The sequence below is a fragment of the Saccostrea cucullata genome, unplaced genomic scaffold, assembly GCF_032062105.1.
Source record: "Saccostrea cucullata isolate Sc308-1 unplaced genomic scaffold, CSIRO_AGI_Scuc_v1 ctg1650, whole genome shotgun sequence".
Classification (NCBI taxonomy): domain Eukaryota; kingdom Metazoa; phylum Mollusca; class Bivalvia; order Ostreida; family Ostreidae; genus Saccostrea; species Saccostrea cuccullata.
Window position 1 is genome coordinate 8,469 of NW_026921227.1, and position 27,165 is coordinate 35,633.

Genomic DNA, 27,165 nt, shown 5'->3' on the forward strand with positions numbered 1-27,165 from the left:
AGACTAATTAGAATAGCATCGACCTGAATTCGTGTTACATATGTCGTATAAAGTCTGAGCTGCATTTAATCAAAGTTTTAGTGCAGGATCTAAGCATATGTACATGCATATTCCCGAGGAAAATACACATTCTGTTTTAGATCAGAGAATTGACAGCAGAAACACGAAATTGATACAATAATTTCCTAGCGTATTTCTTGTTAATTAACGGAAAACATTCTTTTCTCAAGTGTTATTCATGTTTTACTTTTTCTATTGAAAATGTTCATTGAAAGCTGCCATCCCCCCCCCCCCCCCCAACACACACACAGTTTATACTACAGTAAAGTTATATAAGGGAAATGTAGTATTGTATGCCAAGGAACTGGTACTGAAATAAGTAGCTTTTCGACGTTGGGCAAGGTTTTTCTTTGCTCGTCAACTTTTCCAGGTAAGAAAAAACATATTTCTTTGGCTGCCCCCCTTCCCCCCCCCCCCCCCACACACACACACACACTTTTAAAGACGATGATACGTGCCTGGCTAATTCGTATAGCTTTCTAGAAGGGGGGGGGGGGGCAACAGACCCTTTATAAAATCGCTTATTATCTAAAAAAAAATTGCAAACCGTTTCCTTCTTTTAAAATTTTTAATGCAGCGTGTAAGTTGATCACTATATTTTGTTGGATTATCGTAACGTGTAGTCCGCGGAAGTTGTGCTAGTGTAGAAGAGTTCCGATTTTGAGGGGAGATAACTCACTTTTGAAAATGGGGAATTGATACTACAGTCTAGTACAAATATGTCATTTAGTCTAAAAATAAAGGTTTTGTGCAAATAAGTCATTTTTTCTATGAATAAACATGTCGGAAAATTTTTATCAAATTAATACGGATGTGACGAAGATAGCTAGTAAGTTGATTGTTGGTGATAATTCGCGTGCATTGAATGTTAACAATGTCAGTAATTCACTAATTGGCACGTATTTTCGCTGGAACGCAACCAGGCGCAATCATATATGACACAATATTTTCTTTCTTTATAGAGAGCATCGTCCATGACAAGAAATTTAACGTTAAATGTCTTTCCTTACTCATAAGAAAACTTCGTTCACAAGACGGAATCTACCCTGCAAATGGTTAACCAGTACGTTCTTCCATAGTCATCTGATGTCAGATTACGAAAACTTGAAATTAATGAACTTGGTTTGTACACTGTTGTTTTCATATTAACTGACGTTCATTCGTGGAAAAATAAAATCTATTTAATCTAAGACTCATCAGAAGAAGACTGTCGAAATGCACGAGACGCCGTCTGAAAAATTGTCAAGGAAAGATAAATCCGGTATTTAATGGATTAGTGTAAGAGTTACTCTCCTTTAATTTTGTTCAAAGTGTACAAAATTATGTCTTTGCAAAAATTGTAAGAATAGTATGCTTGTAGGTCCAGATGAGAAAATTCCCGTGTGATTACTAGTATTTTTATGAAAATTCAATTTAAATGTAAAATGATATGATTATCCTTGATTAAAACTATTCAAGTATGTAAAATAAAACAAGCATAATTTAATTCTGGAAAATGTTTGCTTTTCGGCGTTTACGTGCTAACGCACTTAAAATTATCTTTATTATACTCCCATAGTGTCAGATTACCTGGGTATATATTACAGATATTGTATGAGTCACGCACATATGTATCACTTATTCCAAAACAAGCGCATGTAAGATAAAAGTTTTATAAGCTTCCGCGTGCTTTTGCATTATGTATTCAAGGAGAAAACAATAACATTTTAATAAAAATTTGACATCTTCTGTGGCCCTCATCGTCTTACTCATATATACCCTGTACCGTGATCAGGCATTCACTCCTATCTCGTTACTCGGAGAGAAACCACCCGACATTAATGATTCATGAAGACCCGAGACTTCCCGTGCCAAGAATCTTGATTTTTAGTCAAAGGATCAAATACTCTGAGAAGCCGAGGTATCTCAATACATGACAAATTAAATCAGCCGCGATCATTCTGTGTTTCAATATCAACTGAACCAATACCCATACCTTACGCATATCTCTTAGTATTTGAACTTGGTTTGTTGGGTGTTTTAAATGGCACTTTATGCCAGTAAAACACTGTCTGTGAGAGAATGAGAGCCGGGGGCTTTAAATCGGTCGATGTTTAAACTTGTACATTTGGTCATGGGTGTACCCCCGAGAATATTACACTCTGTGGCTCAGTATTTGGACTAAATTTGATTATTTCCGTGAATATTTCATGTTTCCTTCGCGCCTCTCTCTGGACGTAACCCTTTCTTAGAGTAAATGACGTAACTGTGTTGTGTGATTTGATATGGCGGGACTTTTGCAATACTACAGTTTTTAATCAATGAATTATTAATTTATGACAAGGCAGCCAACGTGTTTTATGACTTTTCAAATCTTTCAGTAAATTGTAAGAGGAATTGGATTTTTTGCTGTAAAGGTTGTGCGGATTCTTTGACCTAAGGTGAGATTCTTTTCAATTGATTTCCTGGCCCATTTGAGTTTTTCTTCCATTGCAATGCGTAAAAATAGCAAAGCAGATTATCTTTTGCAATGGGAACTTGTAATATCGATCGAAAATTCCAATGTTTGTTGTAGTAAAATGTTGCTAATATCCGATTATTTCTTGTAAATGCGTGTTCTAATTAAACATAAACATATGCATATTGTTCATGTAGGTTTCTTATTTTAATCAGTGAATAGTGTAATAAATCAGTTTCATTTAAAGTTCTCAAACGATGTAAATTTGCGTGTATTTTACACTTAAGTCGTTGACCCTTTGAACCTGTTTTAAACAGGTGTATAAACATATCATTTATATATGTACCCACATGGGGTAAGAATATGATTCTCGATGTTTTAATAAAGGGCGTGTACCAAAGTACTATTTCAACGGACTGACATTCACAAGGACATGATGAATATCTAGTCCATACATTGAAATTAAGTACTCAAGTACCATAATCAGATACCTTGACGTGTGTAATTCAGAAATGGCACGAAAATCTAATAACGTGTTTTAATGCACGACCCCCTGACATGGTTTTAATTTATATTATAAAATTCAATCATTCTTTTTCTTCCTCTTCTATGAAATTAAATCCTCTTCCTGGTGCTAAAAGATCAACCATAAAATGAAATCAAAGACCATGACCTGTAATTCTAAACCAAAAATGTTGATGGCTCTGGAATATTTAATAGCGTTGGTAACTTTAAAACCGACAGTCTTTCTGGCTCAAATGCCTCATCGGATGTACCCCTATTGCGATAGTCGAAATACTATCAAAATTCATGTTTCAAAATCACGGTTTTAGAATTAGTCGTGTATCAAATTGGGTTTTATGAAAGGCCCTGAAGCATTAAAGGAATTTGAGAAGGGGCACAGTCGTCTATTTATGTGCACAATATCAGTCTTATGCTCTACATACTCCACATAATAGGAAAAGATCATTTTCAGAATACAATGACAAAAAAAATGATTTAGATGTTTCGGAATGTGGGCGCAGCACCCCTGTAAGAAAAACTGAAAAACTTTTAGTCATTTTTAAACAAAAGTTAAAATCAGCTGATCAACACTTTGTCATGAAAGAAAGACAGGTAGGGCAGAAGAATACCTGAATTATTCGTTTACCTTACCAATCCAATACCGGACTTGATCGGTTATTTCACGATATTGGTATATTTTTATGCTTAAATACCACAAATACTTTTGATTAAGAAATAAAAAATGCGTAGTTATAAATAAGCAATAATTTCAAGTGCAATATTAAAAGCAAGCAAGTGAAAGTGAAGGTATTGTATCTTAATTTACATTCCTGAAGCTTTATATTTAGTTCATTCACGTGTACTGAATGCATAATTTGCTATGAAAAAAAAACACACATTATAAACCGTTTGTGGTACATCAATTCTTTTTAAAGTTTTTTATGTAACCCTAGTGATCTGGCTAGACTACCGCAATAGTTGAAATATAACAAACAATGTATACTGAGTGAGAATTGTCATTTATTAAATGACAATAAGTATATAACACAGATAAAGTTAAGGGGAGATCACCGGGATATTTCCTGAGTACAAAGAACAATAAATTTGGCAACGGTATCTCCCCTGTTGCAAACAAACATTACTTTGGCAAAAATATTTTGACAAATAAAAAGTATATAAACCACAAAGTTTTTAGCTCACCTGAGCCGAAGGCTCAAGTGAGCTTTTCTGATCACATTTTGTCCGGCGTCCGTCTGTCTGTCTGTCCGTTTGTCCGTCTGTCTGTCTGTAAACTTTTCACATTTTCGACTTCTTCTCAAGAACCGCTGGGCCAATTTCAACCAAACTTGCCACAAAGTATCCTTGGGTGAAGGGGATTCAAGTTTGTTCAAATGAAGGGCCACACCCTTATTCAAGGGGAGATAATTGGGAATTAATGAAAATTTAGTAGTATATTTTAAAAATCTTCTTCTCAAGAACCACTGTGCCAGGAAAGATGAAACTTATGGGGAAACATCCTCAGGTAGTGTAGATTCAAATTTGTTCAAATCATGACCCCCGGGGGTAGGGCGGGGCCAAAATGGCCGACCAAAGTTTTACATAGAAATATATAGGAAAATTCTTTAAAAATCTTCTTCTCAAGAATGACAAAGCCATAATTCATCATATTTATATGGGAGCATGCTCATGTAGTGTAGATTCAAGTTTGTTCAAATCATGACCCCCCGGGTAAGGGCGGGGCCAACATGGCCGACCAATGTTTTACATAGAAATATATAGGAAAATTCTTTAAAAATCTTCTTCTCAAGAATGACAAAGCCATAATTCATCATATTTATATGGAAGCATGCTCAGGTAGTGTAGATTCAAGTTTGTTCAAATCATGACCCCTGGGGGTAGGGCGGGGCCAAAATGGCCGACCAAAGTTTTACATAGAAATATATAGGAAAATTCTTTAAAAATCTTCTTCTCAAGAATGACAAAGCCATAATTGATCATATATATATGGAAGCATCCTCAGGTAGTGTAGATTCAAGTTTGTTCAAATCATGACCCCTGGGGGTAGGGCGGGGCCAAAATGGCCGACCAAAGTTTTACATAGAAATATATAGGAAAATTCTTTAAAAATCTTCTTCTCAAGAATGACAAAGCCATAATTCATCATATTTATATGGAAACATGCTCAGGTAGTGTAGATTCAAGTTTGTTCAAATCATGACCCCCTAGGGGTAGGGCGGGGCCAAAATGGCCGACCAAAGTTTTACATAGAAATATATAGGAAAATTCTTTAAAAATCTTCTTCTCAAGAATGACAAAGCCATAATTCATCATATATATATGGAAGCATGCTCAGGTAGTGTAGATTCAAGTTTGTTCAAGTCATGACCCCCAGGGGTAGGGCGGGGCCAAAATGGCCGACCAAAGTTTTACATAGAAATATATAGGAAAATTCTTTAAAAATCTTCTTCTCAAGAATGACAAAGCCATAATTCATCATATTTATATGGAAGCATGCTCGGGTAGTGTAGATTCAAGTTTGTTCAAATCATGACCCCTGGGGGTAGGGCGGGGCCAAAATGGCCGACCAAAGTTTTACATAGAAATATATAGGAAAATTCTTTAAAAATCTTCTTCTCAAGAATGACAAAGCCATAATTCATCATATATATATGGAAGCATGCTCAGGTAGTGTAGATTCAAGTTTGTTCAAGTCATGACCCCCGGGGGTAGGGCGGGGCCAAAATGGCCGACCAAAGTTTTACATAGAAATATATAGGAAAATTCTTTAAAAATCTTCTTCTCAAGAATGACAAAGCCATAATTCATCATATTTATATGGAAGCATGCTCAGGTAGTGTAGATTCAAGTTTGTTCAAATCATGACCCCTGGGGGTAGGGCGGGGCCAAAATGGCCGACCAAAGTTTTACATAGAAATATATAGGAAAATTCTTTAAATATCTTCTTCTCAAGAATGAAAAAGCCATAATTCATCATATATTTATGGAAGCATGCTCAGGTAGTGTAGATTCAAGTTTGTTCAAATCATGACCCCCGGGGGTAGGGCGGGGCCAAAATGGCCGACCAAAGTTTTGCATAGAAATATATAGGAAAATTCTTTAAAAATCTTCTTCTCAAGAATGACAAAGCCATAATTCATCATATTTATATGGAAGCATGCTCAGGTAGTGTAGATTCAAGTTTGTTCAAATCATGACCCCTGGGGGTAGGGCGGGGCCAAAATGGCAGACCAATGTTTTACATAGAAATATATAGGAAAATTCTTTAAAAATCTTCTTCTCAAGAATGACAAAGCCATAATTCATCATATATATATGGAAGCATGCTCAGGTAGTGTAGATTCAAGTTTGTTCAAGTCATGACCCCCGGGGGTAGGGCGGGGCCAAAATGGCCGACCAAAGTTTTACATAGAAATGTATAGGAAAATTCTTTAAAAATCTTCTTCTCAATCATTTTCTAAAAAATAGCAAATCCAAGATTGGTCATGGGACTACTTTTGGATTTAAACTTTACAATAAAAAGCCATTTTTATGGGCCTCTTGTTTTTGATGAAATGTTTAAATGATTTGGTACAATATCGATGGTGATTGGTTTATGAAAATTTAGTGTTGATGTATCGTTGTAAACATACATTATCTTTACACAGAATTTCCTACAAACATTGCTTATATGGAAAAATGTTTCCTGTAGGTTTATTTTCTTTTTATTAAGTTAAGGCGAAATCCCCAAATTTTCTTCTTTTTTATTTGTAGAAGTTGGGGGTTGGGTTGATATATTTGTAGTAAACGCCTTTGAAAAGTTGAAGATCATAGGTACTATATTGAAATAAGAGAGAAAAGGGACCGCGAAAGGACAGATTAGACTCAATGGGAAACAACCGGCCTAAGTTTGTTATTAAAACTGCATTTACTTGTACAAATCCTCTGTGGTAATCATAATTGAATAGGAAAGGCTTAAAAATACTGGATCAGTCATATCTGGACAAAGAATTAAACTCATTTACCTTGTATTAATATATATAATGATAGTAAATCTAGACGCGTTTAAGCCTGAATGAGAGATATAAACATTCATTGTAGTTAAACCTATTGGATGATTATGTTAACCATTCCTAAGTTGCATAATATGGACTACTTTATTTAGGATTAAACTAATGAATGAATGAGAAACTTTATATCGCAATATTTTGCATAAACTTTTAAAACTCAAAACATTTTTTCCATATTTGAAGAATGAATCATAGAATAACATTGAAAATGTATTATAATTTCGAAACCCCTGTCCTATCTTTATTCAAAGATTATTCAATATTTGGGCAATCTTTTGTTATAGTTGAAAATTAAGTTGAATGTTAATGGTATAATTTTCTTCTGACAACAATAATACCGGTTTTACCAAACATTTGTCATTGATCAAGATCAAAATGTCATAAAGCTCTTCCAATGAGAATGATGATTTCTAGAGATGCCGGTTAAAACATTGGTGATAGAATCATCTATTCCTCTTTACACTTAGAACTTAGGTACTAATTTGACTGGGAGGGGCGGCAAGTTCAGTTATCGGACGATGACATTATCTAACGGCCGAATCCATCAGAGATGACATTTGACCTGTAAAATTACCAGGTAAAGTGGAATTAAGGACACGGTAATTTATGGAACTCATTATGAGCGCCTACCCTATCCATTTAAGGCATCATTTGCCTGACAGAGTTGAGCAACAGGTAATTGAATTGGGTTGAAACGAGCTATACGTTCTGGAACTCTTGGGTTCAATGGCATTTTAAGTAGATGTTTAGATACTTAGAGTACTCAGTGTCTTTAACTTTTGATGAAGGTAAAATCTATCAGAAAATTGATATTTTTTGTCGTAAAATCCATACGTGTAAAATCACATATTTGATGATTTCTTTGATGTTTGTGAGATTGTTTACTTTCTAGAATGATATAAGAGGAATGAAATATCTTGCGATGTCGCAGAATAGATATCACATTTTGATCATGTTTTTTCAATCATAAAAACAAAAGTATACATGCTTTGAAGTCATTTTTAAAATATCAAATAGAGGTATACCTACAAATGTAAATTGCATTCAATGAATTTGAAATATATTGGTACTAAAAGATCGGAAATCATGTTTTTGAGATAAAAATGTTCTGAGTATAAACAATGTTGTAGAATTGTATGGATAGACGACATTGCTGATCTAATGGTCGTATGAACCCCTATTTGGTGTTTCCAGGGTCCGGGTTTTTGTTCTGTCCACATTTCATTTTGTTTTCTAGATTTATGAGATAGGAGGCTTTTAGTTATCTTCACATTCAAAGCATAAAAGGAAAATGGGACAAAGATAAATATTTTAAAACATCATTTGAAAACCTATTAATTTGTCAGGGCTGATCGGATGACGTATAATTATCAACCACACCCTTAACATAAACAAGGTATAGTTTTTATGGACAAGATCGATTTTTATTCATCGCTCGAGGCTGAATTGTCGGTGTAGAAACGGTCTAGGACCAACGGGGTAGAAAGCAGACAGTGAGAAATTTATGAGGATTTGTTATAGATTTAGTTCTTTTCAAACCATTTTCCTACTGATGAATTGATTTTTAAGGTAAAAAAAGGCAAACGTGAATATTTATAACTTTTATGAACTATGATGAACAAATCTATTGTTTAAAAATCCATACCTAATCTGCAATTGCGCAATTTGAGAACAGAAAAGGCAAGACCTTTGAGTTCGGAGTTTTATTGTGCAGTGCACCCGATCTGCAGTATTGATTACTTCCTTAATGAATAAATGCTCGATTTCTATCCACGATGACTCTGCAGATCTACAAAGGTATAAACATATGTTACAGGCGGGGTCCTTCTCTTCTTGTGTTTCATCCTTTTTCATCTCTTCGCCATAGCGACAATAAAAACGATGTAATTTCTGCTAGCGTACAGTTTCAGAAACGAAAAAAAATTTAGATGTCATTAGAAAAATGCTTTCCTGAATGCAAGATCTTTTACGAGAGAACAATTTTGCTTCAGTTGACGTTACATATAAAATATGCATTAAAAGTTACAGACGAGTATAACAGTAGTTATTATATTGATCTTAGGAGAAACATGAGTTCAATGAATGTATTGAAAGATAATTCATTATTGTCTTAAATATTTGTGTAAGTTATCAAATACTAGAAACTCTGGTAGTTTCTTTAACCCAACTTGATTCTGGACGAAAGCATGCCTTGGACTCAAGCGATCTCAGAAGTATGCAATGTGTAGGGTCCCCTGTTATGGACATTTTAGGCGATTTGAACCTTTACTACAAAATCCTCATTTACGTCAGGTATCCAATCGGAGTGCTCGTTTGTTAGACTTGTTGAATTAGTAGATATTGCGTGTAATATCCGGTGCTGTGAAAACCGGAAGCGTATTGGTTTCTTTCATATTTGAAAAATATTTTATTTAAATGTCAAGACCCTTTACACAAGGTCTATAGACAGTAGACACAGATGATTAATTTTTGTTTAAACTTATCAAAACATGTGACTAACTTGTCAAAATATTGAAGTATAAAAGAAGACATATTACAAATAGCTATTTGGTTTGTTTCCCTCCGGCTACAAATCGTCTTTTGAATACATTTCCTTGGCTTGGATCGTTGTTGTCCTTAAGTTCGCTGTTGTCCTTCAAAACTTAATAAAGGATAAAGTTCAATCACGTCAGATAACTTTTAGAATAAGTGTCAAATTTCTCTTGAGAATATTAATGTAAATTGACCTTGGGGGTAAAGTTAGAGTTTAAATCAGTAAAACAGTTTGTCCATATTTTATTATTTTGTCCGCGTGTGGTATCATTTTTCTTTCAAAATCATTGTACTGTATATTCATTACATTTTTTTGGTAAAACGATATGTCCCAAAGTCACGTTTGCTATTACTGCTGCATAAACGTCCTGCTTGGGGTACTCTGCAGTGAATGCATTAATTCGTTCGGGCTATCAAAACACAAATGGTCACAAAGACAGTACGGAACTATAAACTTTAATTATTTTTTATCGATCCACCGACTAATACCTGGAGGATATTATATGTATGTTTCTCCTGGGTAATATAGTTCCATAGTTTGTCTATCTTTATTAATTGCTGCATGCTCAAAAGTAATATATATTCCTGCACTGAAAATGAGCTCTTACAATATATATGAAGACGAGGTTACTTTACAAACTATTTTTCCATAAAAAATGCACTTCGTTCTGATACCTTCCTGTACGAATCATGCTCTTGGTACGAATAATTTGCGGAGAAAATTGACCCATAGTATATAAATCCAGAATGGACATATTTGAAAAATCAAAGACCTGTTGCTAATTATAGAATGTACGTGTGTATATCTAAAACTTTACTGGTGCTAGAATTAGTTTGGTTGGGCCGATATTGATATTTCTCTTGGTCATTCAAAATTCAACCAATCTAGGAATTTTGATGCCAGGGCAAACCTTCAAAGATAAGTAACGGAACCGTGCATTGAAATCGACAATTTATTTGGTCTATCTATTGAAAACAGGTCCCCTTTTTAACAAGTGAGTAATATGTAAAAACATTTTATGATTAGGGATGTCAAATCGGTCAATTTTTACTACTCGGTTACTCGGACGTTTTTCCGATCGAGTACCCGGGTACTCGGTAAAAGTGTTCATAAATATGAACAGGTAACATTGAAAACTGTAAAACATTGTAAACTCTTGTAGAAATAAACCGCATTCTCCGAAACCCGTAAATCTGATTAACAATTATGAGCACTTCATGCCCGACGAAATTAATATAACATTTTTTTAAAGTTTAATTTATTTATCTGGTAAAAACAAGGAATAAAATCATAAATGGTTCAGTGTTTTTTTTAAATATAGATCTGCTCCGTAATTGTAATGTAACTCGTTGGTTGCGTTTGACGTCCAAGTGATCAGTCGTCAGAGCTTCAGTATCAACTTGATCAAGTTCTCCTATGACAGAGCGGATTTACTATCTTCGTACATTTTTCCGATCCTATATTTTATAGTATTATGGGACGGTATGTTGTTGTTTGATGCCACAATGGACATCAGTTTTTTAAACCCTTTGCCTTCAACCATTTTGAATTAATTGGCATGAAATCAAACATAACCATATCAACAATCCGTTCGCACGTGTAATATCATCTGTCTCTTTTCCCGAGAATTTACGGCTTCTTGGAGAATTGACAAAATTTATTATCTAATTTATTTAAACATAATAGACCATAAACGATGTTCAGTAAAAACAAATCATTAAAGCAAACAACAAATAAGGGTAGAAGACAGTTGAGAAAATCCAGGTAACAGGTGCTTGGTCATGATAATTACTGTATAAACACTGCCACGGGCGATAACGGTCATTTAGAGGTGTAGAAAACCCTAAGTACTGTATGTACAAATGCAACGAACATTTTACGTTTTAAAACCGATGATCTAATGCATTAATAAATGAGTTTAGAAACATTCAAAAATATACATCCGAGTAACCGAGTACCGATTTTAGTATTCGATACTCGGACGTTCGATCGAGTACCCGGTTAACCGGGTACTCGTTGACATCCCTATTTATGATATTTTAGTATAATGTGTTTTATTTGTACTATATATTGCATTCTGATCCATTGACGTTTCAGTAAAATTCGTTTTGATATTGTTATTGTATTAATAACTTTCACAATGATAACGTGTGGGTACTCTCTTCTCAAAATCTTTTAACGTGTAGCCCAACTGAATTACTTGACATTGCGTTAAGAAAATTTTCTCTATAAAGATAATTTTTATTCATTATATTGAACACATAAATATTTTTTTGTAAATTTAATCAATCTTAGTTTCTTTATATTTAAAGGATCGGAAACATTAATTAAGAATTCTCCTGTCATATTTCTAATAAATGTTGTTTTCATGAAGATTATTTTACATTGTAATATGTATGAAGGTGACATCAATAGGACAATATATTGATGAAAAATAAATAAAGATTTCATGACATAGCGCTCTTTATCATATTAAAGGTTATCGACCCGTTGTATTGTTAACTTGCTGTGATGTTTTTATTATGTAATATTGTAAAAATAATCAAATAGGACAGATTTGATTAATGAAAAGTTTTATTAAATGGCCTATACTCAAAAGTGTAATAAACGCCCAAACACCATAAAAGACTAGACTATATAGTCCAAATATAAAGAGAATCGACCAAACGCGCCATCTTCCCGTTAAGCCACCAGCGATGCGAAGCGTCGATTTGCTCAGGTACGCATGGCTTATTCTAGTTTACTATGATAATGTTTCTGAATGAGGTTACCAGGTGAATTACTCTTCTCTAAAGAGGTGTTGGAGGATCCTTTGCATGTCCGCTTAAGCAGTTGAGTCCGAGATTGAAACTAAAAACTTCAAGGCAAATTTATTGGCTCGGGATGTAGGTGAAATTGACTTGGTGACCCTTCAGGTGAAATTTACCTGCCTTGTAAATCTGTCATTCTGGTGGAGTAAATTAGAGATACACGATTTTTTTGTGTGTGGGATATACATCAACAGGAATATTTGATTCAGCGAAGAGCGATGTTTCTTATAGGCGTAGCATGTAAGTTTTTTGTGTTGTGTTTCTTTGATTGCTTATTTTTGTAAATTGCATGCAACATCATTTTTTTCCCCTTCGATTTCTGTGTAATTTCATGTAAAAAGACTTCCTCGATCATGTCAATTTTCTCATTTAACATTTTTTGTAATTGGTTTATTGAGGAAGATTTTTTCGGGTGGGTTTTACGGCTATTGCTGTTGAACCGATAAAATCATATCAATAAACCGTACGACGGTAATATAGGTTTGGGACTCCAGTGGTCTGTTTTCAGTTTTTGTAAATGTATGTCTCTTACTTAATCAGTCTGTTAATGGCATTGCAAGTGAAGATGACATTTTAAGCAATTTTTCATGTCTCACTGACATTTTTAATATTGAGACAAGTCAAGGTAAAATTCTGAATGGGCCTATGAGAACTTCTAATTACATTTAATTAATACTCTAATTGCGGATTTAATTACTGTAAGGTTGTAAATCTCGTCCCAAAATGCACGCCTATTGTCATGCAAAAAAAGAAATTCTTGTTGGGTCATTCAATAGGCCGTGTAGGGCGACTGTCTGTATGAGAAAGCCTTGTATGTACTGGTATATTGTATGTCTTGCAGTCTTTTGTGGTGTTCGTAATTATTTGTATCATGGAGGCGTTTGATTTATTTTACAATGCCCTTAATCTTTCTTGGATCCATTTTAAAGAACATTCAAAGGATCTGAACCTTGCTCTTCTTATCATTTCACCTCTGTATTAAAAAAAGGACGGGCGGGTCACCTTCTAGTCCAGTCGCTTCAGTGACTTTGGTCATTGAAGATTAAGCCTTAACCCTCTTGAAAACGATAGTGTTTAATTTAACAATTATATGTTTTTGTATTCGCTTTTTGTCAAGACCAACAAGCTTTTGATAGACTGTCATTAAAATACAATCAATATCCTTTCAGTGCAAATGTAAATATTTGTACTTTTTTCTGAAAAGAAAGAAAATCCCTTGGAAATAAAACATCTGAATGTATACGTATATATTATTTAAGGTTCAGAAAGATTCATTCATCTATTTGTAAGTTCTTAGTAAAAATGCATTCACGTATGTAACCTGTACAATATATTTTTATCAATCACCAGCAAACCTTTCCATGAATTATTCACAAGATGATTATTATGCTTACGCAAGGACAACACATATATAAATTAATGCCAAAAAATATATGTGCTAACAACACATTGACTTCAGAGCGTTTTTATCAGGCCTCCTGTTGAGTGAGATTTATATCTTTAAGCGGTTGGCCTCTCCAAAAGTCCCTCTTCCATTATCTTCCTTATTTGTTTATTTTCATTAAAGTAGCAAAGTTGTCGTAAATTAAACCAACAATAATGTAAATATTTGTACGAGGAGCGTCCCTCTATTTCTATATGCCACTTAATTCGTTTATAAACATACGTGTAACACCTTGATTACGTTTACTCGTGTTCTACGTAAATGTATGTAATACCCGGAGAGCAGGTAGACTGCCCATCCCGTCCCGGGTAGATAAAAACTAACCTCATAAGTTCTCATATACTTTCCTTATTTACAGTTCACATGTCGATATTGGGTTCATCTATCAATTTTATTTTCAAAACAGTTTTTGAAATTGAAATTTCAAAAAAGAGAAAAAGATCGAAAATTTCAATTAAGAAAATATACATATAATTTTCAACGAACATAAATTAGTAATAAAAAAAATCAATTACGCATTTCCCATTTTGTTTCATAATGGAAAGAAATACTTAAAAAGAGAAATTGTAAAGGCCGTATTTGAATCTTTTTTGTCTGATGGTTTTAATGAGCCACAATATTATCAAAGAGAAATTTATTTGTAGGAGAAAAGGAACTCTTCTGAAATCAGCCCTACGCCAAGGGCTTTATAATTCACACCTCTTACGAAGTTCAATAGAATTACCCATATATTATCTCGATTATACTTGTATTGATAAAACTTAATATCAATATGGAAAACTGGGGTCGACTGGATCCATATTTGCAAAACCCTTAACTTCAGCAATATATCCATGTAATAAATTTCTCACGATAAACAATATAGGGCTTAATTTATCATTTCGGATGCTTTTTAGTTAAAGAAAATATATGAGCTTTTGTTTGCAAATAAATAAAAGGGAACCAAAACGGTTGCAGAGATTAAAAAAGGCTACGCACATAAAGCTATAACGAAAGAAATATGATACAAAGGTTTAATATAAAAATGGAAATACATAAACAAATTCTTCCTCACGGTGATTCTAAGAATTTTACGGTCTTGCGACAAAGATAACGACCCTATTCCGGAAACAATTTGCATTTTGTTTTTCTACAGTGCCCTTACAGGTTTCAAAGAAAATCTGCATAACACCATGAACGTCAAGTTAATCTAACAAGCAATTTATCAACAAATTCCGAGTGGCGATTTTAGCCAGAAATTGCATATTTCTTATCAATTGCAGGTATGCTCTTCATAGGAAAGGTGCAAAAACATCCTATAAAACCGATAGAACATCAATCATACACTAGCGAGGTTTTTCGTCAAAATAACAATGAATTGTAAATTAAAAAATGTAACCATAATGGCCTACAAATGTTAAAGTAAAGACAGACTGAAGGTGTGTGGTATAAAATTCCAACATTCTTCATGCTTGTTTGGTTCTGCTACGTGCAGTCCATGACGATGTTTTATGTTTAGTCATAAGCATTTCTTACACTAATAAATTGAGTGTTAAAACAATTACATACAGTGAAAAGCGTGATAATCTTGGTACATAACGTGTAATACCCGAGGATTTTTTTCCCTGAATGATGATCGGCTGTTTTGGGAGGAATGATTTTCTTCCCATTTTCGCTTCATTATGACTGTATCGATTTTTGTTACAAAACTTTTCTTTTTTAGTATCCTCACATCTGTTACCACGGTATTCTCAGATACATGTATGCATCTGACACTGTGATCATTTGTTCACGATGTCCACAATTCGTCACATCATTCAATTATTTATCTTCAATGAACCTTTTCTCTTCTTTTTCTAGAGACAGACTTATAATAGTAAACCATGGACACGAATGGACTGATTGCCGTAGTGGGAGGGTCTTTGGCAGGGCTAGTTGTGATTTTGATAGTCTTGGCTGTTATCATCTACTGTGCTTGTGGGTAAGTACATGACAGCAAAGCATTGCTTCAAAGAGTTCATCCTCGCCACAATGCCGACCGGGGTCCTGGGTCCAAAGGCAACGTGTTGACTCAGGATCCCTGAATCGCGAGCTATGCAACGAGCTGTACTCGTACGAATACTCTTCTATGATATTGTAATCCTATTAACTAATTCATTTTTTTTAAAAATGGAATACTACTTATTTTAATTAAAACTTTATTTTGAATATTTTATCCATATAAGCTTTTCTTTTATCCGTTTGCAAGTTCTTAATTTTGAATTTATCGAATGGCAATAAATACAAAATTTACGACATGTCTTGTGAATTTTTGTTTAATGGCATCCTATAAACCCAAACTTTATGACATTCAAGTTTCCGCAGTTTTTCTGTTCTTTCTGCTTGATTTTGCTTCATTGAATACATTTTTGAAAACATTGCAAGGTAATGAATTCATTCAGGAAACATTTACGAGAGACACCATCATGTTAAGAAAGCTTTCTTGAATGTGCTAAAATCTGAAGGGAAGTTAAGGAAAGGAATCAAAGTTTATAAAATTAACAATGCAATCAAAATTGAGAGAAAAAGAAACATGCAGTTTTATTAATTTTTATGACATTCTGAAGTTTAAGGTTCAATGCACCCTATTGTTACCGGTATCATTTGATTTATAATGTAATTTTTCATATTACTTAGTATTTTTGTCTATAATAGAAATTCATTGGATAAATATTAGATGAGATTAGTATCAATAATTTTATATACTAACAGTAGTTAATAAGATAACTATGACCAATACAGCTCTAATCAAACATAATTTCCAAATTAGCTGAGAAATAGTTCCACACCTCACCTCAAAATGGAAACTACTGACGTATGTCTAAAAATGGCTCAATGTATTCATTGGATTAGTTCTAAATGACTGCCGATAAAGCATCTAGAGGTTAATTGATTTCTGTTTAAAAATGCATTTTAAAATCTTCACATTATATCACTTTATGTAAAATTTGAAAAGTAAACTCTTGTGCGTTAGTAAGCCTGGTCCTGAACAAAAGAATGAAAATGGCCCTATCTAGAATTCTTTAACCCAATTGTCTTTATCTGGTTTGTCAGTCTTGCATGGCTTATAATACCACAAATCTTACTGAATAGTCAATAGAAACTATGACCTTATAATAAATTCTCTCTATCGGTGATTTTTTTAAATGAGATACCGCTGGAATAATTTTTAAGAACAACTATTGCAATTTTAATTCTAAAAATATTTGTTTACAAGTACATGTATGTGTAATTGATGAGAATAAACTGGTTTCTGGTTAGTAATTTTCTTGTCCAATTATTCAAAAGTATAACAACATGCTCTACACACATCTACTGTGACATGTTAAGTCTGCCGTATATTAAGGTTCAAGACACTGTCTTATTCATAACCTTTTCCACATTTTTGAATAACACAACATTAATTATGTTAAGTGTACATTTAGAATCTCATGACAAATTTATGGCGACAGCCTTCCTATTGCTTAATCTGTTGCTGTTAAAATGGTAATAAAGTATAGTAGTGATGGAGTGAAAAGAAAGAAGACGAAAGAGCTTTGCAATACGGAGTCTAAATGGATAAGCATGCATGCATTAGATTTTGACAATAAAAACTGCAACCATCATATGTATCTATTCTAAAAAGACCTTTAAAAGCAAATAATGAATCTATTAAAATCTCAGAAAACTTTTCTAGTTTGTTATGACATTTTTTTCTAGTATATGCATGTATCACTCAACTTAAACACAATTCCCCTCCGGTAACGTATTTGTAGCAATGTACGTATAAGTTTCAGATGAATATCGCTAAAAAGCAAGGCTTCTAGTTTTTCAAATGGATGATAATCAAATTTGTTCAGCCGAGATGGTCGTAGCCCAAAGGAACAAGATTGTGGCAAACACAAACGCCTGATTTGTTACATATTACTGTGAATAATTACAGCCATAGCGTTGCCCCTTGTTGAACTCCTTACGAATGATAAAATCAGCAAGAATCCACAGTCCTTAAAGATGACACAATAGATATTGAATTAACAGCGTTTGTTGATGTTAATCTTTATTTATCCAACACCACTATGAAATAGATATTATGAGTAATTTTAATGTTTAATGCTAGAATCATAATTCATCGGGAAGATCGATATCCTCACCCTCATTGCATAAAGAAGATTCTCCCTATAAAATTTAAATATATGAAAAAAAAAAAAATATTTTTTTTTAACGAAACATATTTTCTTTCTTATTTAAGTAAAAGAAGAGAACACGAGGAAAAACATCGTCGACTACCGAACAGCATTAGTCAGGACACAAGCCTAAGCAGGAACAGTAAATATGGCAACGGAATGGACCCGCGGATGGAGCCTCCCCCTGACCCCAGACTACCGAAGGTGGGGAGTAATGGTCTGTGGATGGGGGCACCCTCCATGTACACCCCAGGGAAGCCCCAGATGTATTATAACGACAACCAGAGAAGGCATCAACCGTCTGTTCAGCGAGCCATATCGGAGGACAGACTGTCACCACGTAAGTCATAAAATGGGGAAATTTAATATCTAAAAAAAAATTAATATCTACTGTCTGTGCGCATCTGTCCTTACATAATCCGAAGTTAATTTCTTGATTAACAGTGCTGTTCTATTTAAATGCTTCACAGAAAAACTTTAACAAATGATATAGCTACATTGTAAATCTTACAAGTATGTATTTTATATGTATATCTGATGCTGGAATATACCTCAGCAGCTCCCTTCGACCTTTGCATAGATTTGCAATAGTACAATGCTGAATGTAGTCTACCATTTATAATACTATAAAATACACAATTTCTGATTGTACTTTTTCTCTCACTATTCTTCTGTTTTTCCTTACCTTTGTGACATAAGTATGTCACGCTATATTACCCTTACAACTTGTTACGGACATCAACTGACCCCACACGCCCTGATACCTATCATTCAATGTCCCATTACCAACGTAACAGGTCAACTTAAGACACTGTGTTAGGTACCAACATTGTCCATCGTGAGAAGAAAAGATTTTATCGCTATACTGTGTTCCCTTAATATAATTGGAAGTGCACTGTGTACTTTTATTCCTTCTTCCAAATCACAAGAACTAGAGTAATATTTTCCTATTTATAAGTCTGATTTCTCTCTTAATGCAGAGAAATCTCCTTGGATATTTCTTTTTAGGTATCAAATAACGAGAAGCAGTTTTTAGTTTGTGCAAAATAAATAAATAAAAGAAGTTGATAGGCAAACTAAGTATATTTATTATTTCAAATACTTGTATTATAAATGGCAGTAAATTTTCATGCTCATAAATTACAAAGAATTCATAAATACCAATAATCTTAAAATATGATATGTAATAAATATTCAAAAATAAAGATGAATAAAAAACCGCATAAATCAAACGAAAGCTAAATCCATCATTTATAGTTTACATGAATTTGCATACGTAATTCATAAATCAAAATACATGTAGCTTGTAAAATTGGAACAAGTTGTTTTAATTTGAATGATTATTGTTATATCGAATTCACTAGAACTTTGAAAATGGAATAAGTGATAGATTTGTGATATTTAACTTTTTTCAAATGTAAATACATGATTCTGATTACATTTAATTACCTTTTAGGTATATAAGCTAAATAAGAAATCGCCTTATTGTACGTGTCAATGTATTATGCAAGCATTACATTTTCTCACGCTACATATATCTGACATTATAACCATACTGACAATACTTAATCCATTTAAAAAGTCGTTGATGAATAGAATGTGATAATTTTCTATTCAAAAGAATTTATTTACTGCCTTTTTCTCCGTTTTGGATCAATTTTCTTGATTTATGAATTCATACAAAGTAATGGAGCGTTAGCTTTTTTTATTTTGTTTTTATAATAGACGTTAGTATGAACAGTTCTCTTGAGCTCTTGTGTTTCGATGAATAAAGAGATTGATGAATGCCTTCAAAATATTCTCGTATTTATGCATAAAAACCACGTTGTCAAAAAGTCTTTCATATGCCATGTTCAAGTGTCTTGTAACGTCCTTAACTGTAAGCTTATTATTTTTTCTAACACATTTAATATACTGCATATGACACCTACACTAATAATCAAAAGTTAAAAATGTATCAAAATATAATCGCCTTTAGGGCTTATTTCATTGAGATCTTCATGTAAATGTAGAAATATTTGACTTGGAAAGAAGGTCGAATATTTTTCTACCACACAGAGATAATCGACTTATTATATGCAGAATGAGGACACTATATTCTTATTTATGGAAAACCAAAACAGGTTACAATCGACAGCTGTACAGACACAACTATAAAGACCGAGAGATCCGAAGTGGCTCGCTACAACGATACCCGTATTATGACAGCTACAATTTTTATCATCGTATGTACTCAACAGACTAGCTGCATGGAAAATGTATTTATAGTCATTGGTTTCAGCTGCTTTGTTTGAACACATTGATGCATTTTTTTTGCATCGAAAACTTTATTTATATGTGTATACCCTTATCAAATTTCACAACAGCAAGTAACGCCATCTTGAAATCGCTTTTTAAAGATGATGCATATTTAATGTGCAAAAAATTAATCGTTTTTGTTTCATTTTTCGAGTTTTATTGTAGAAAGTGTTAGAAGATTGTGATTAGTTTAAGTATTTTTTTAATGCTTCACAACCTTCTTTGCCATTTTGCACATACATCACGATTTAATATAATAAGAGTTTTCACATCTTTTATAATGATAATTATAAAGCTTCTTTATTCAAAATTTTAAGTGAATTGAAATCACATTCGAGTAGATAATCTTTAGACTTGTAATTTTCAGATAGACAAATTTGCAATTTATTGTTGTTCATAAAAATGTACAATTAAAACCGTACGTGTTTGCATGATTTGCACTTGTTACTCACCCAATATATTTATACAAATGTTTGTGGGTAGTTATATCTTAGTCATCCTCTTGTGTCTCGGGTAGATGAATATTATATACTGGAGTTGAATATGATATGAATTGCACCTGTGTTAGTTGTGGTTGTTATTGGTAAGGTTATGTCATCATACTTGTATTACATATAACGATTTTAGATTAAATATACATGTTATATTTTAGATGAAATACAATTTTCTGATTTTGCTGTCATTGGAAATGACTTAATTTATTATAAATGGGAAAATATCTGAGTTCCTTGTATGATCTCACATAGACAATTGATTAAGAAAAAAACACCTAGTAATATTAAAACTTTTATGTCTTTCTTATTCCACTTTTTTAGCCTATATGGTATATCAGGGAAATCCACAGATTTATCACAGTCAACAAGTGACCTCGTCCTATGAACCGTACGGCCGTCTTCCTCGCAGTAACAGCTATATGGAGCTGTATCCGCCATCACCCTATGCTGGCTATCCATCCAGTGGATACGGTGGTGTTCGAGGTGTGTTACTTGAAAGACTTACATTTTTTTTTATAAAAGCATAAATATATAAATAATTAGTATACACATATATAAATAATAAAATTTATTTATATAATAATATCCATCTTACTTCAAGCTAGCAATTCAAACATATTTCGTGTGCTTATAGTTAGGAGGAATAACGAGCATTTATTCAATAAATAGCCTTTATGTAAGCATTATTGAATTAAACACTTATACGTCATATAAAAACTTGTTTCCACTTTTAATCTTTATATACATTTAGACACTTAAATTACTTTGAGAAACACAAATCATGTGAGAAGTAAGTAAGAATTTTTATATGAAAAAAATATTTAAAGAAGTAATATAATTTTACTTTTTAAAAAAGATCTTCTTCCATTGAGGACATTCTGTAAGTTTAATGCTGTGTTGGTATTTTTTTTTCATTTTCATTTAACTTTTTTGCTCTGGTTTGATGTAACATAATCTAACGTGTTTTTGTTGTTTTTTAATTGAGTGTTTAAAAAGGAAGCTCTGAACACTAATGAAAATGTTAAATTAATCTCTGAAAAAATTATATCACAAATAATTGTATATATTGAATTTATCTAGTTCACTTTCAACATTAGGTACCTAGGTAGATTGTTAAAACCAATCAAGCACAAGTGGCAAAAAAAAATTAACAGCTGTTTATTTTCATCGTAGAAATCCACGCAAATTATGATTTACTTTGTCTTGGTCAAATCAGATGTTCAGAATACTTCAAACTATTTCAGATTGTACCATTTCCTATAGATTTTGATTTACATGTTTTCTATTTTACATCAAAAAACGAGTCACCCTTTTGTCTAAAAACTCTTCCTAAAGAGTGTTTAGGGCTTCCAAAACTTCATCTACTAGTATTCAGAAATAGAGATCAAATGGTTTTGGAAGAAAAAATTCATAGTTTGATAACAGATAATACATATATTTGAAATCATAATTAATGTCAGATTCAAAAAACAAGAAATGCAAAATAACTGGTATTGATATAAAAAAAAAGAATGAAAATGCAAGAGACACTTATTCTAAAAGTATGAAAGTCAGTTCATTTGAATGGAAGTTTAACACAACAGACCACTTGTCAACAATTTCCACTTTTTGACTCTCTGAACATGTAGTTTTCATTCAAGTAAAGGCAGATGAAACATCATAATTATAAGTCAGGGACATATAGTCAAGAGGTTGTTAACGGATGTGAAAACTACAGCAGGCCAAAAACACAGAGTTCACGATTTCCGTACAATCGTTAATCTAAAAAAAGTGGTTGTTGCAAATACTTAATTCGATAGTACGCTAATTATAATGAAGAGATTGTAAATTTATTTGTGTGGTAAGCTAAGTTCAGTAAATTGCATGATTAATCGCACTTAGGAAGTCAATTGCAAAATGAATTATTCATATCATATATTTTTTTTTTGCGAAATGCGTCACCACTAGTATATAAACATTGTTTTGCATCTACGTAATGGTGCATGTCTGTTTTGGTAATATGCAATTGTCCACTTCCTGACACGTGTAGCTTGCACTGTTTAAATTGTGAGTTTCATGATGTGGATTTCTTACAGATTCTCGGGCAGTTCTGGTGGAATATCCGGACGATTCTGATCACATCTACGATCCCTACCGGGATATGTTTGATGATCGGAAACGTGGGAAGAAGGTACAAAGAACACACAGCGATTTGACAGGAACCAAACGTAAAAAACGTGAACGGAAGTACGATTCTCCTTACGATCTTGAGCATCGTCCCTCCAACAAGGAAAAAAGGGAAGAGAGTGACCGAAGGAAGAAAGGGTCTCTGGAAGGTCGTGTGCCTCGAACAGCTTCCGTAGAGATTCACGAAAGGCAGTCACGTGATCATAAACAACGTGAGATGAAAGAGAACATGAATGGTGTCAGAGACGATAAGGAGACAAAACCGGAAGTGAACGAACAAGAACTCTCTCAGACAGACAGTGCTAAACTGAGAGCAATGCAAGAGAAATCAAAAGACACCGTAGACAGTCAACCCATAACAACTCAGTGGAATAATAACAAGGAGGAATTAAAGCTAAACTTGCCGAAGGATAGTGATGACGAAGACGTTGAAGTGAAACGTTATGAATACAGTGGACATATACAGAGGGACAGGGAGAATTCTAGAGAGAGACAAGGGAACATGAGGAATAAACTAAATGAAAGCACATTTGTCAGTGTGAAAGTAACTCCAGATATGTATGAGAAGACTGGTCACGACAACCCGGTGTTCAGTGATGAAGGTCCCCTGTCTTCTCGGACTCCCACTAGGGGTAGGAAAGAAAGATCGGACAGCAATACTGACGGTAAGTCTTCATGGTAGAGAATGAATGAACAAATCCCTATTTTATAGTCTGTCAAAAACAGTTTGTTTGCATTAATTTTCAATGGTTTTGTTAGATTATGCTCTCTACTTCACTGATGACTCGGAAGTTATTATAATTGTAGCTTTATTGTTGTTTTACGTCCACTCGAGATTTTTTCACATGATGAAAACTTTTTTTTTTGGGGGGGGGGGTAATCATGAATGGGGATCGATGCCCTCTTCATATCTTGGTGTAAATAATGTTTTAAGAAACAGTTGAGAGGGTTTATGTAGTCAACAAATTCACCCTAGATTTCCTTGTTAATCCCTCAACATTACTCCGGAACACAGTGATTGTGGTTTTTACTTATCCTCTTTATAAGTCCCCTAATCAGGATGACTGCAGAAGATACTTAGTTTAGTAGTTTTACACTTTTGATTTCTTGAAAAAATATGTATATTTACAAATCATCCTTGTGAAAAAAGACATAAAAGAGAAAACGAGGCCATCAATAAGAAGGGGGAACTGAATTGAACCTAAAGAACGTTTTGTTTATTTATTACTCCCTGAGTTTCTTGAGGGAAAGAAAATCTATCTCAGATGGTTTTTTTTAAACAAAGTTTGGTAAAAAAAAGTAAAGTTATCCATATTAGTTTTCTGTGTAGAACAGGACATGCAAGTCGTGTTTAAAATGAAGAGGATGAGGCACCTTTACTACATAAGATTGATAAACATAAGATGCTAGTAAACATTTCAAATATGTGCACGCAAAAAGTGACAAACCTTTGCATCTATAGCCACAAAAAGATGTAGCTTGCACATGTATAAATTATAGTCGTTCTCAATATAGCTAGCAAGTACACTTGACTTCGTCTAAAACGATGCTTAAAGATTCAAGAGGAAGAGGAACTCCAGAATTTAGGGGGAATTCTACATGTAACAGTAAACAATATACACGCATTACCGGAAAGTGGGTTATGTACCTGTTTGTGTACACACTTAATTTTTATGCAAATCCAACAATATTTTATATATTCAGGAAGATGGTATAGTTGTGTAGTGTGAACTTCTTTTTATTAGATTTTATTGTGTACGAACAATAGAGAAAGAAGGGTTTTTTCATATACAAGAATTGTGTGGGCGAGAAGTTTTTTTAGAAGATCCACTCTGTTTTTCATGGATATTTACAATAATGGCATTTTTTCTGTCATATCTAAACAGTGGGTTTTATAAGCATATTTCAAGATAGGTCAATTTTAAAAATGAACAGACAAAATACAAAAGAATTTGAACTAGATAATCATCTAGTATCTACTTCAAATTCTTTTGCAGTGTACTTACAAACACAACTGTAACAAAATTCTTTTAAAAAGTTTTTCAAGGATAAGTTCTTTTTTAAAGCATTTGCTGTATTTTAGATTGTACTACGAACGATTTTTAAACATCTTTTTTTGCTTATTTTTGTTTCGTTAACTGGCTTAAAACTAATGGTTATCAAAAGAAATGGAATAAGTGACAAGTAGTATTTACTTACGTTTATAGGTAAACAAGTGTCGGCTGCCTTTGATTTTTTGAATAATTACCTGTCGGACGATGAGGGGACAGACTACCTAGGAAGTCGATCTCACTCCCCCGTACCTCTGTAGCACAGGTAAGAAAATCAGCCTCAAATGACTACGGCATTCACACGAAACCATAGAAAGAAAATATAAAATAGAACCAAAACACTTATTGCATATACTCATTTCATATTATTATTTTTGTATCATTCAAAATTGTTAAATGTTTGCTTTCATTTTTTGATTTTGAGTGTAAACATTCAATGTTTCCTTATCTTTGTAGCAAAGTCATCATGATGCAATTCTCATATGTGAGTGAACGTTTTTTGGCCATGTGAAGGATGACCATCTGCAAATTGCAGATTATAGAATGTGCAAGGAAAGCTGAAGAATTGTGCAAATTTAGAAACAATGAACATGAATTTCTACAAAGAGAAACGCAATGAATTTGTTTATATTTTATGATATACAAATCCTGTGCCAAACAAGATTGCAAGTTTCTTGTCTTTTTATGATATTTTTCTTGACACAAAAACCAATCATAAACAAATTCATATCATGCAGAATATAATGGAGTTTGATATTCTCTTAGCAGCTAATAATGAGTGCAAAATTAAAACTTATTTCAGTTATACTGGAATTGAGCTTAGCCTGTTAAATCTTATGCTTGTTGTTGATATGTATGGTTGATTCTTCCTTATAGAATACTCAAAGAACAAAAATCAAAATTGAACGTATATATATACTAGTTTTTCTTCTCAGCACGTCCGGTCGTTTTGAGAAGGATGGTTTCTTGTGTTGAAAGGGTGATTTATCGTATTTTTAATGTGTGATGTGTGTTTGTTTGTATGATCTTTTTGTATGCAATTTTTGAATTTTTGCTTTGTTTTATTGTACTCCAAATTGATAATGGTGAACATTTCTTAATATACTCCAAATGGATAATGGTAAACATTTCATTCTATTTTTACGTATGATTTTAGTGCAAATCATCTTTTTTCATTATAATATACATATTATTTTTTATTCTTTCAAAAATTGTTAATGCAAGATTCAGTGAGCGTATGCATCTGATAAGGTTAAGTCAGCATCTTAATCAGCAGTTTATGTCATAATTATGATTACGTAATCCAGATGAGAACTAATGAACAAGATACTAACAAAAAAAAGTGTAGAGTGCATCTCTCCAATTTTTGTTCATGGAATCAACTGAAACTGTTTAACTGTTGATCTTAAATATAAACTTTAAAAATTGCCACAATAATTTCGTGTACTTGTATTTTCATATTCGATTTGTATCAATTTTTATATATCCAACAAAAAGAATGTAGTATGCCATATTTGTATTTATTTTGTAATAAAGAGATCTAAATGGAAAAAAAAAATATCGTTGTTTTTATCGAGGATATGAACTATGCTATAGACCCTTATGTGATTGCGCCGACTGTGCGTGAATACATCTACTATGTTCAGTTGCCAAGTTGGCACCGGATCCCTCCTCTGATGTATTTAGACGTCGTCCGCGTTTATTCTGCTCCCGATTTATATGCTTTCAGTGGATTTTGAGCCTGACAACTGTTAGTTACCACTATATTCTATTGCAAGGGTATTTTAAAAGACTGAATAGTTATATGCTCTTAGCTTATACCCCCCTCCTCTCCTCTTTCTTTCCTGGCTTTAGTTTAAAATCATAGGAAAAAGCAGGAACAATCTTTTAAAAATCTTCTCCAGAGCAGCTTATTTGTCATATAAATGCAGAAGAATCCCTAGCTATTGTCGATTCAGATTTCTTGAAAGCATGAACCCCGGGGGAGGACAGGGCCGGGCAACAACAGGGAGTCAAAGTATCATTTTCCTTGTGTATAGGATACTTGACACAGGTGCTTAAAACTTGGCCCTCCTCTCTTAACGTATTTTTTTTGCTGATTTAATGGTTAATTACTGCAT

General features: G+C 33.3%; 1 protein-coding gene across 6 annotated transcripts; it reads left to right on the top strand.

Annotated features, from left to right (window-relative positions):
* The first annotated feature begins 1,863 nt into the window (after window positions 1-1,863).
* LOC134259507 (myb-like protein X) lies at window positions 1,864-26,596 on the top strand. Of its 6 annotated transcripts, XM_062742086.1 has the most exons (9): window positions 1,864-1,960; window positions 2,421-2,480; window positions 15,695-15,815; window positions 18,102-18,376; window positions 20,160-20,261; window positions 21,150-21,311; window positions 22,904-23,659; window positions 25,202-25,310; window positions 25,502-26,596. In XM_062742086.1, exons 3-8 carry the CDS (start codon window positions 15,718-15,720, stop codon window positions 25,303-25,305), a joined length of 1,497 nt encoding a protein of 498 aa, XP_062598070.1. In that variant the 5' UTR covers window positions 1,864-1,960; window positions 2,421-2,480; window positions 15,695-15,717; the 3' UTR covers window positions 25,306-25,310; window positions 25,502-26,596. The 6 variants fall into 6 exon arrangements, with proteins under 6 accessions (XP_062598070.1, XP_062598072.1, XP_062598069.1 ...); XM_062742088.1 differs by lacking the exon at window positions 2,421-2,480 and having other exon boundaries at window positions 1,870-1,960; XM_062742085.1 differs by lacking the exon at window positions 1,864-1,960 and having other exon boundaries at window positions 1,995-2,480.
* The last annotated feature ends 569 nt before the right edge of the window (window positions 26,597-27,165 follow it).

Coding starts and splice junctions, on each gene's coding strand:
- LOC134259507 (XM_062742086.1), top strand. CDS start 15,718: ATGGACACGAATGGACTGATTGCCGTAGTGGGAGGGTCTTTGGCAGGG. Junction 18,377..20,159: donor GGAGGACAGACTGTCACCAC/GTAAGTCATAAA, acceptor AAACCAAAACAG/GTTACAATCGACAGCTGTAC. Junction 20,262..21,149: donor CAGCTACAATTTTTATCATC/GTATGTACTCAA, acceptor CCACTTTTTTAG/CCTATATGGTATATCAGGGA.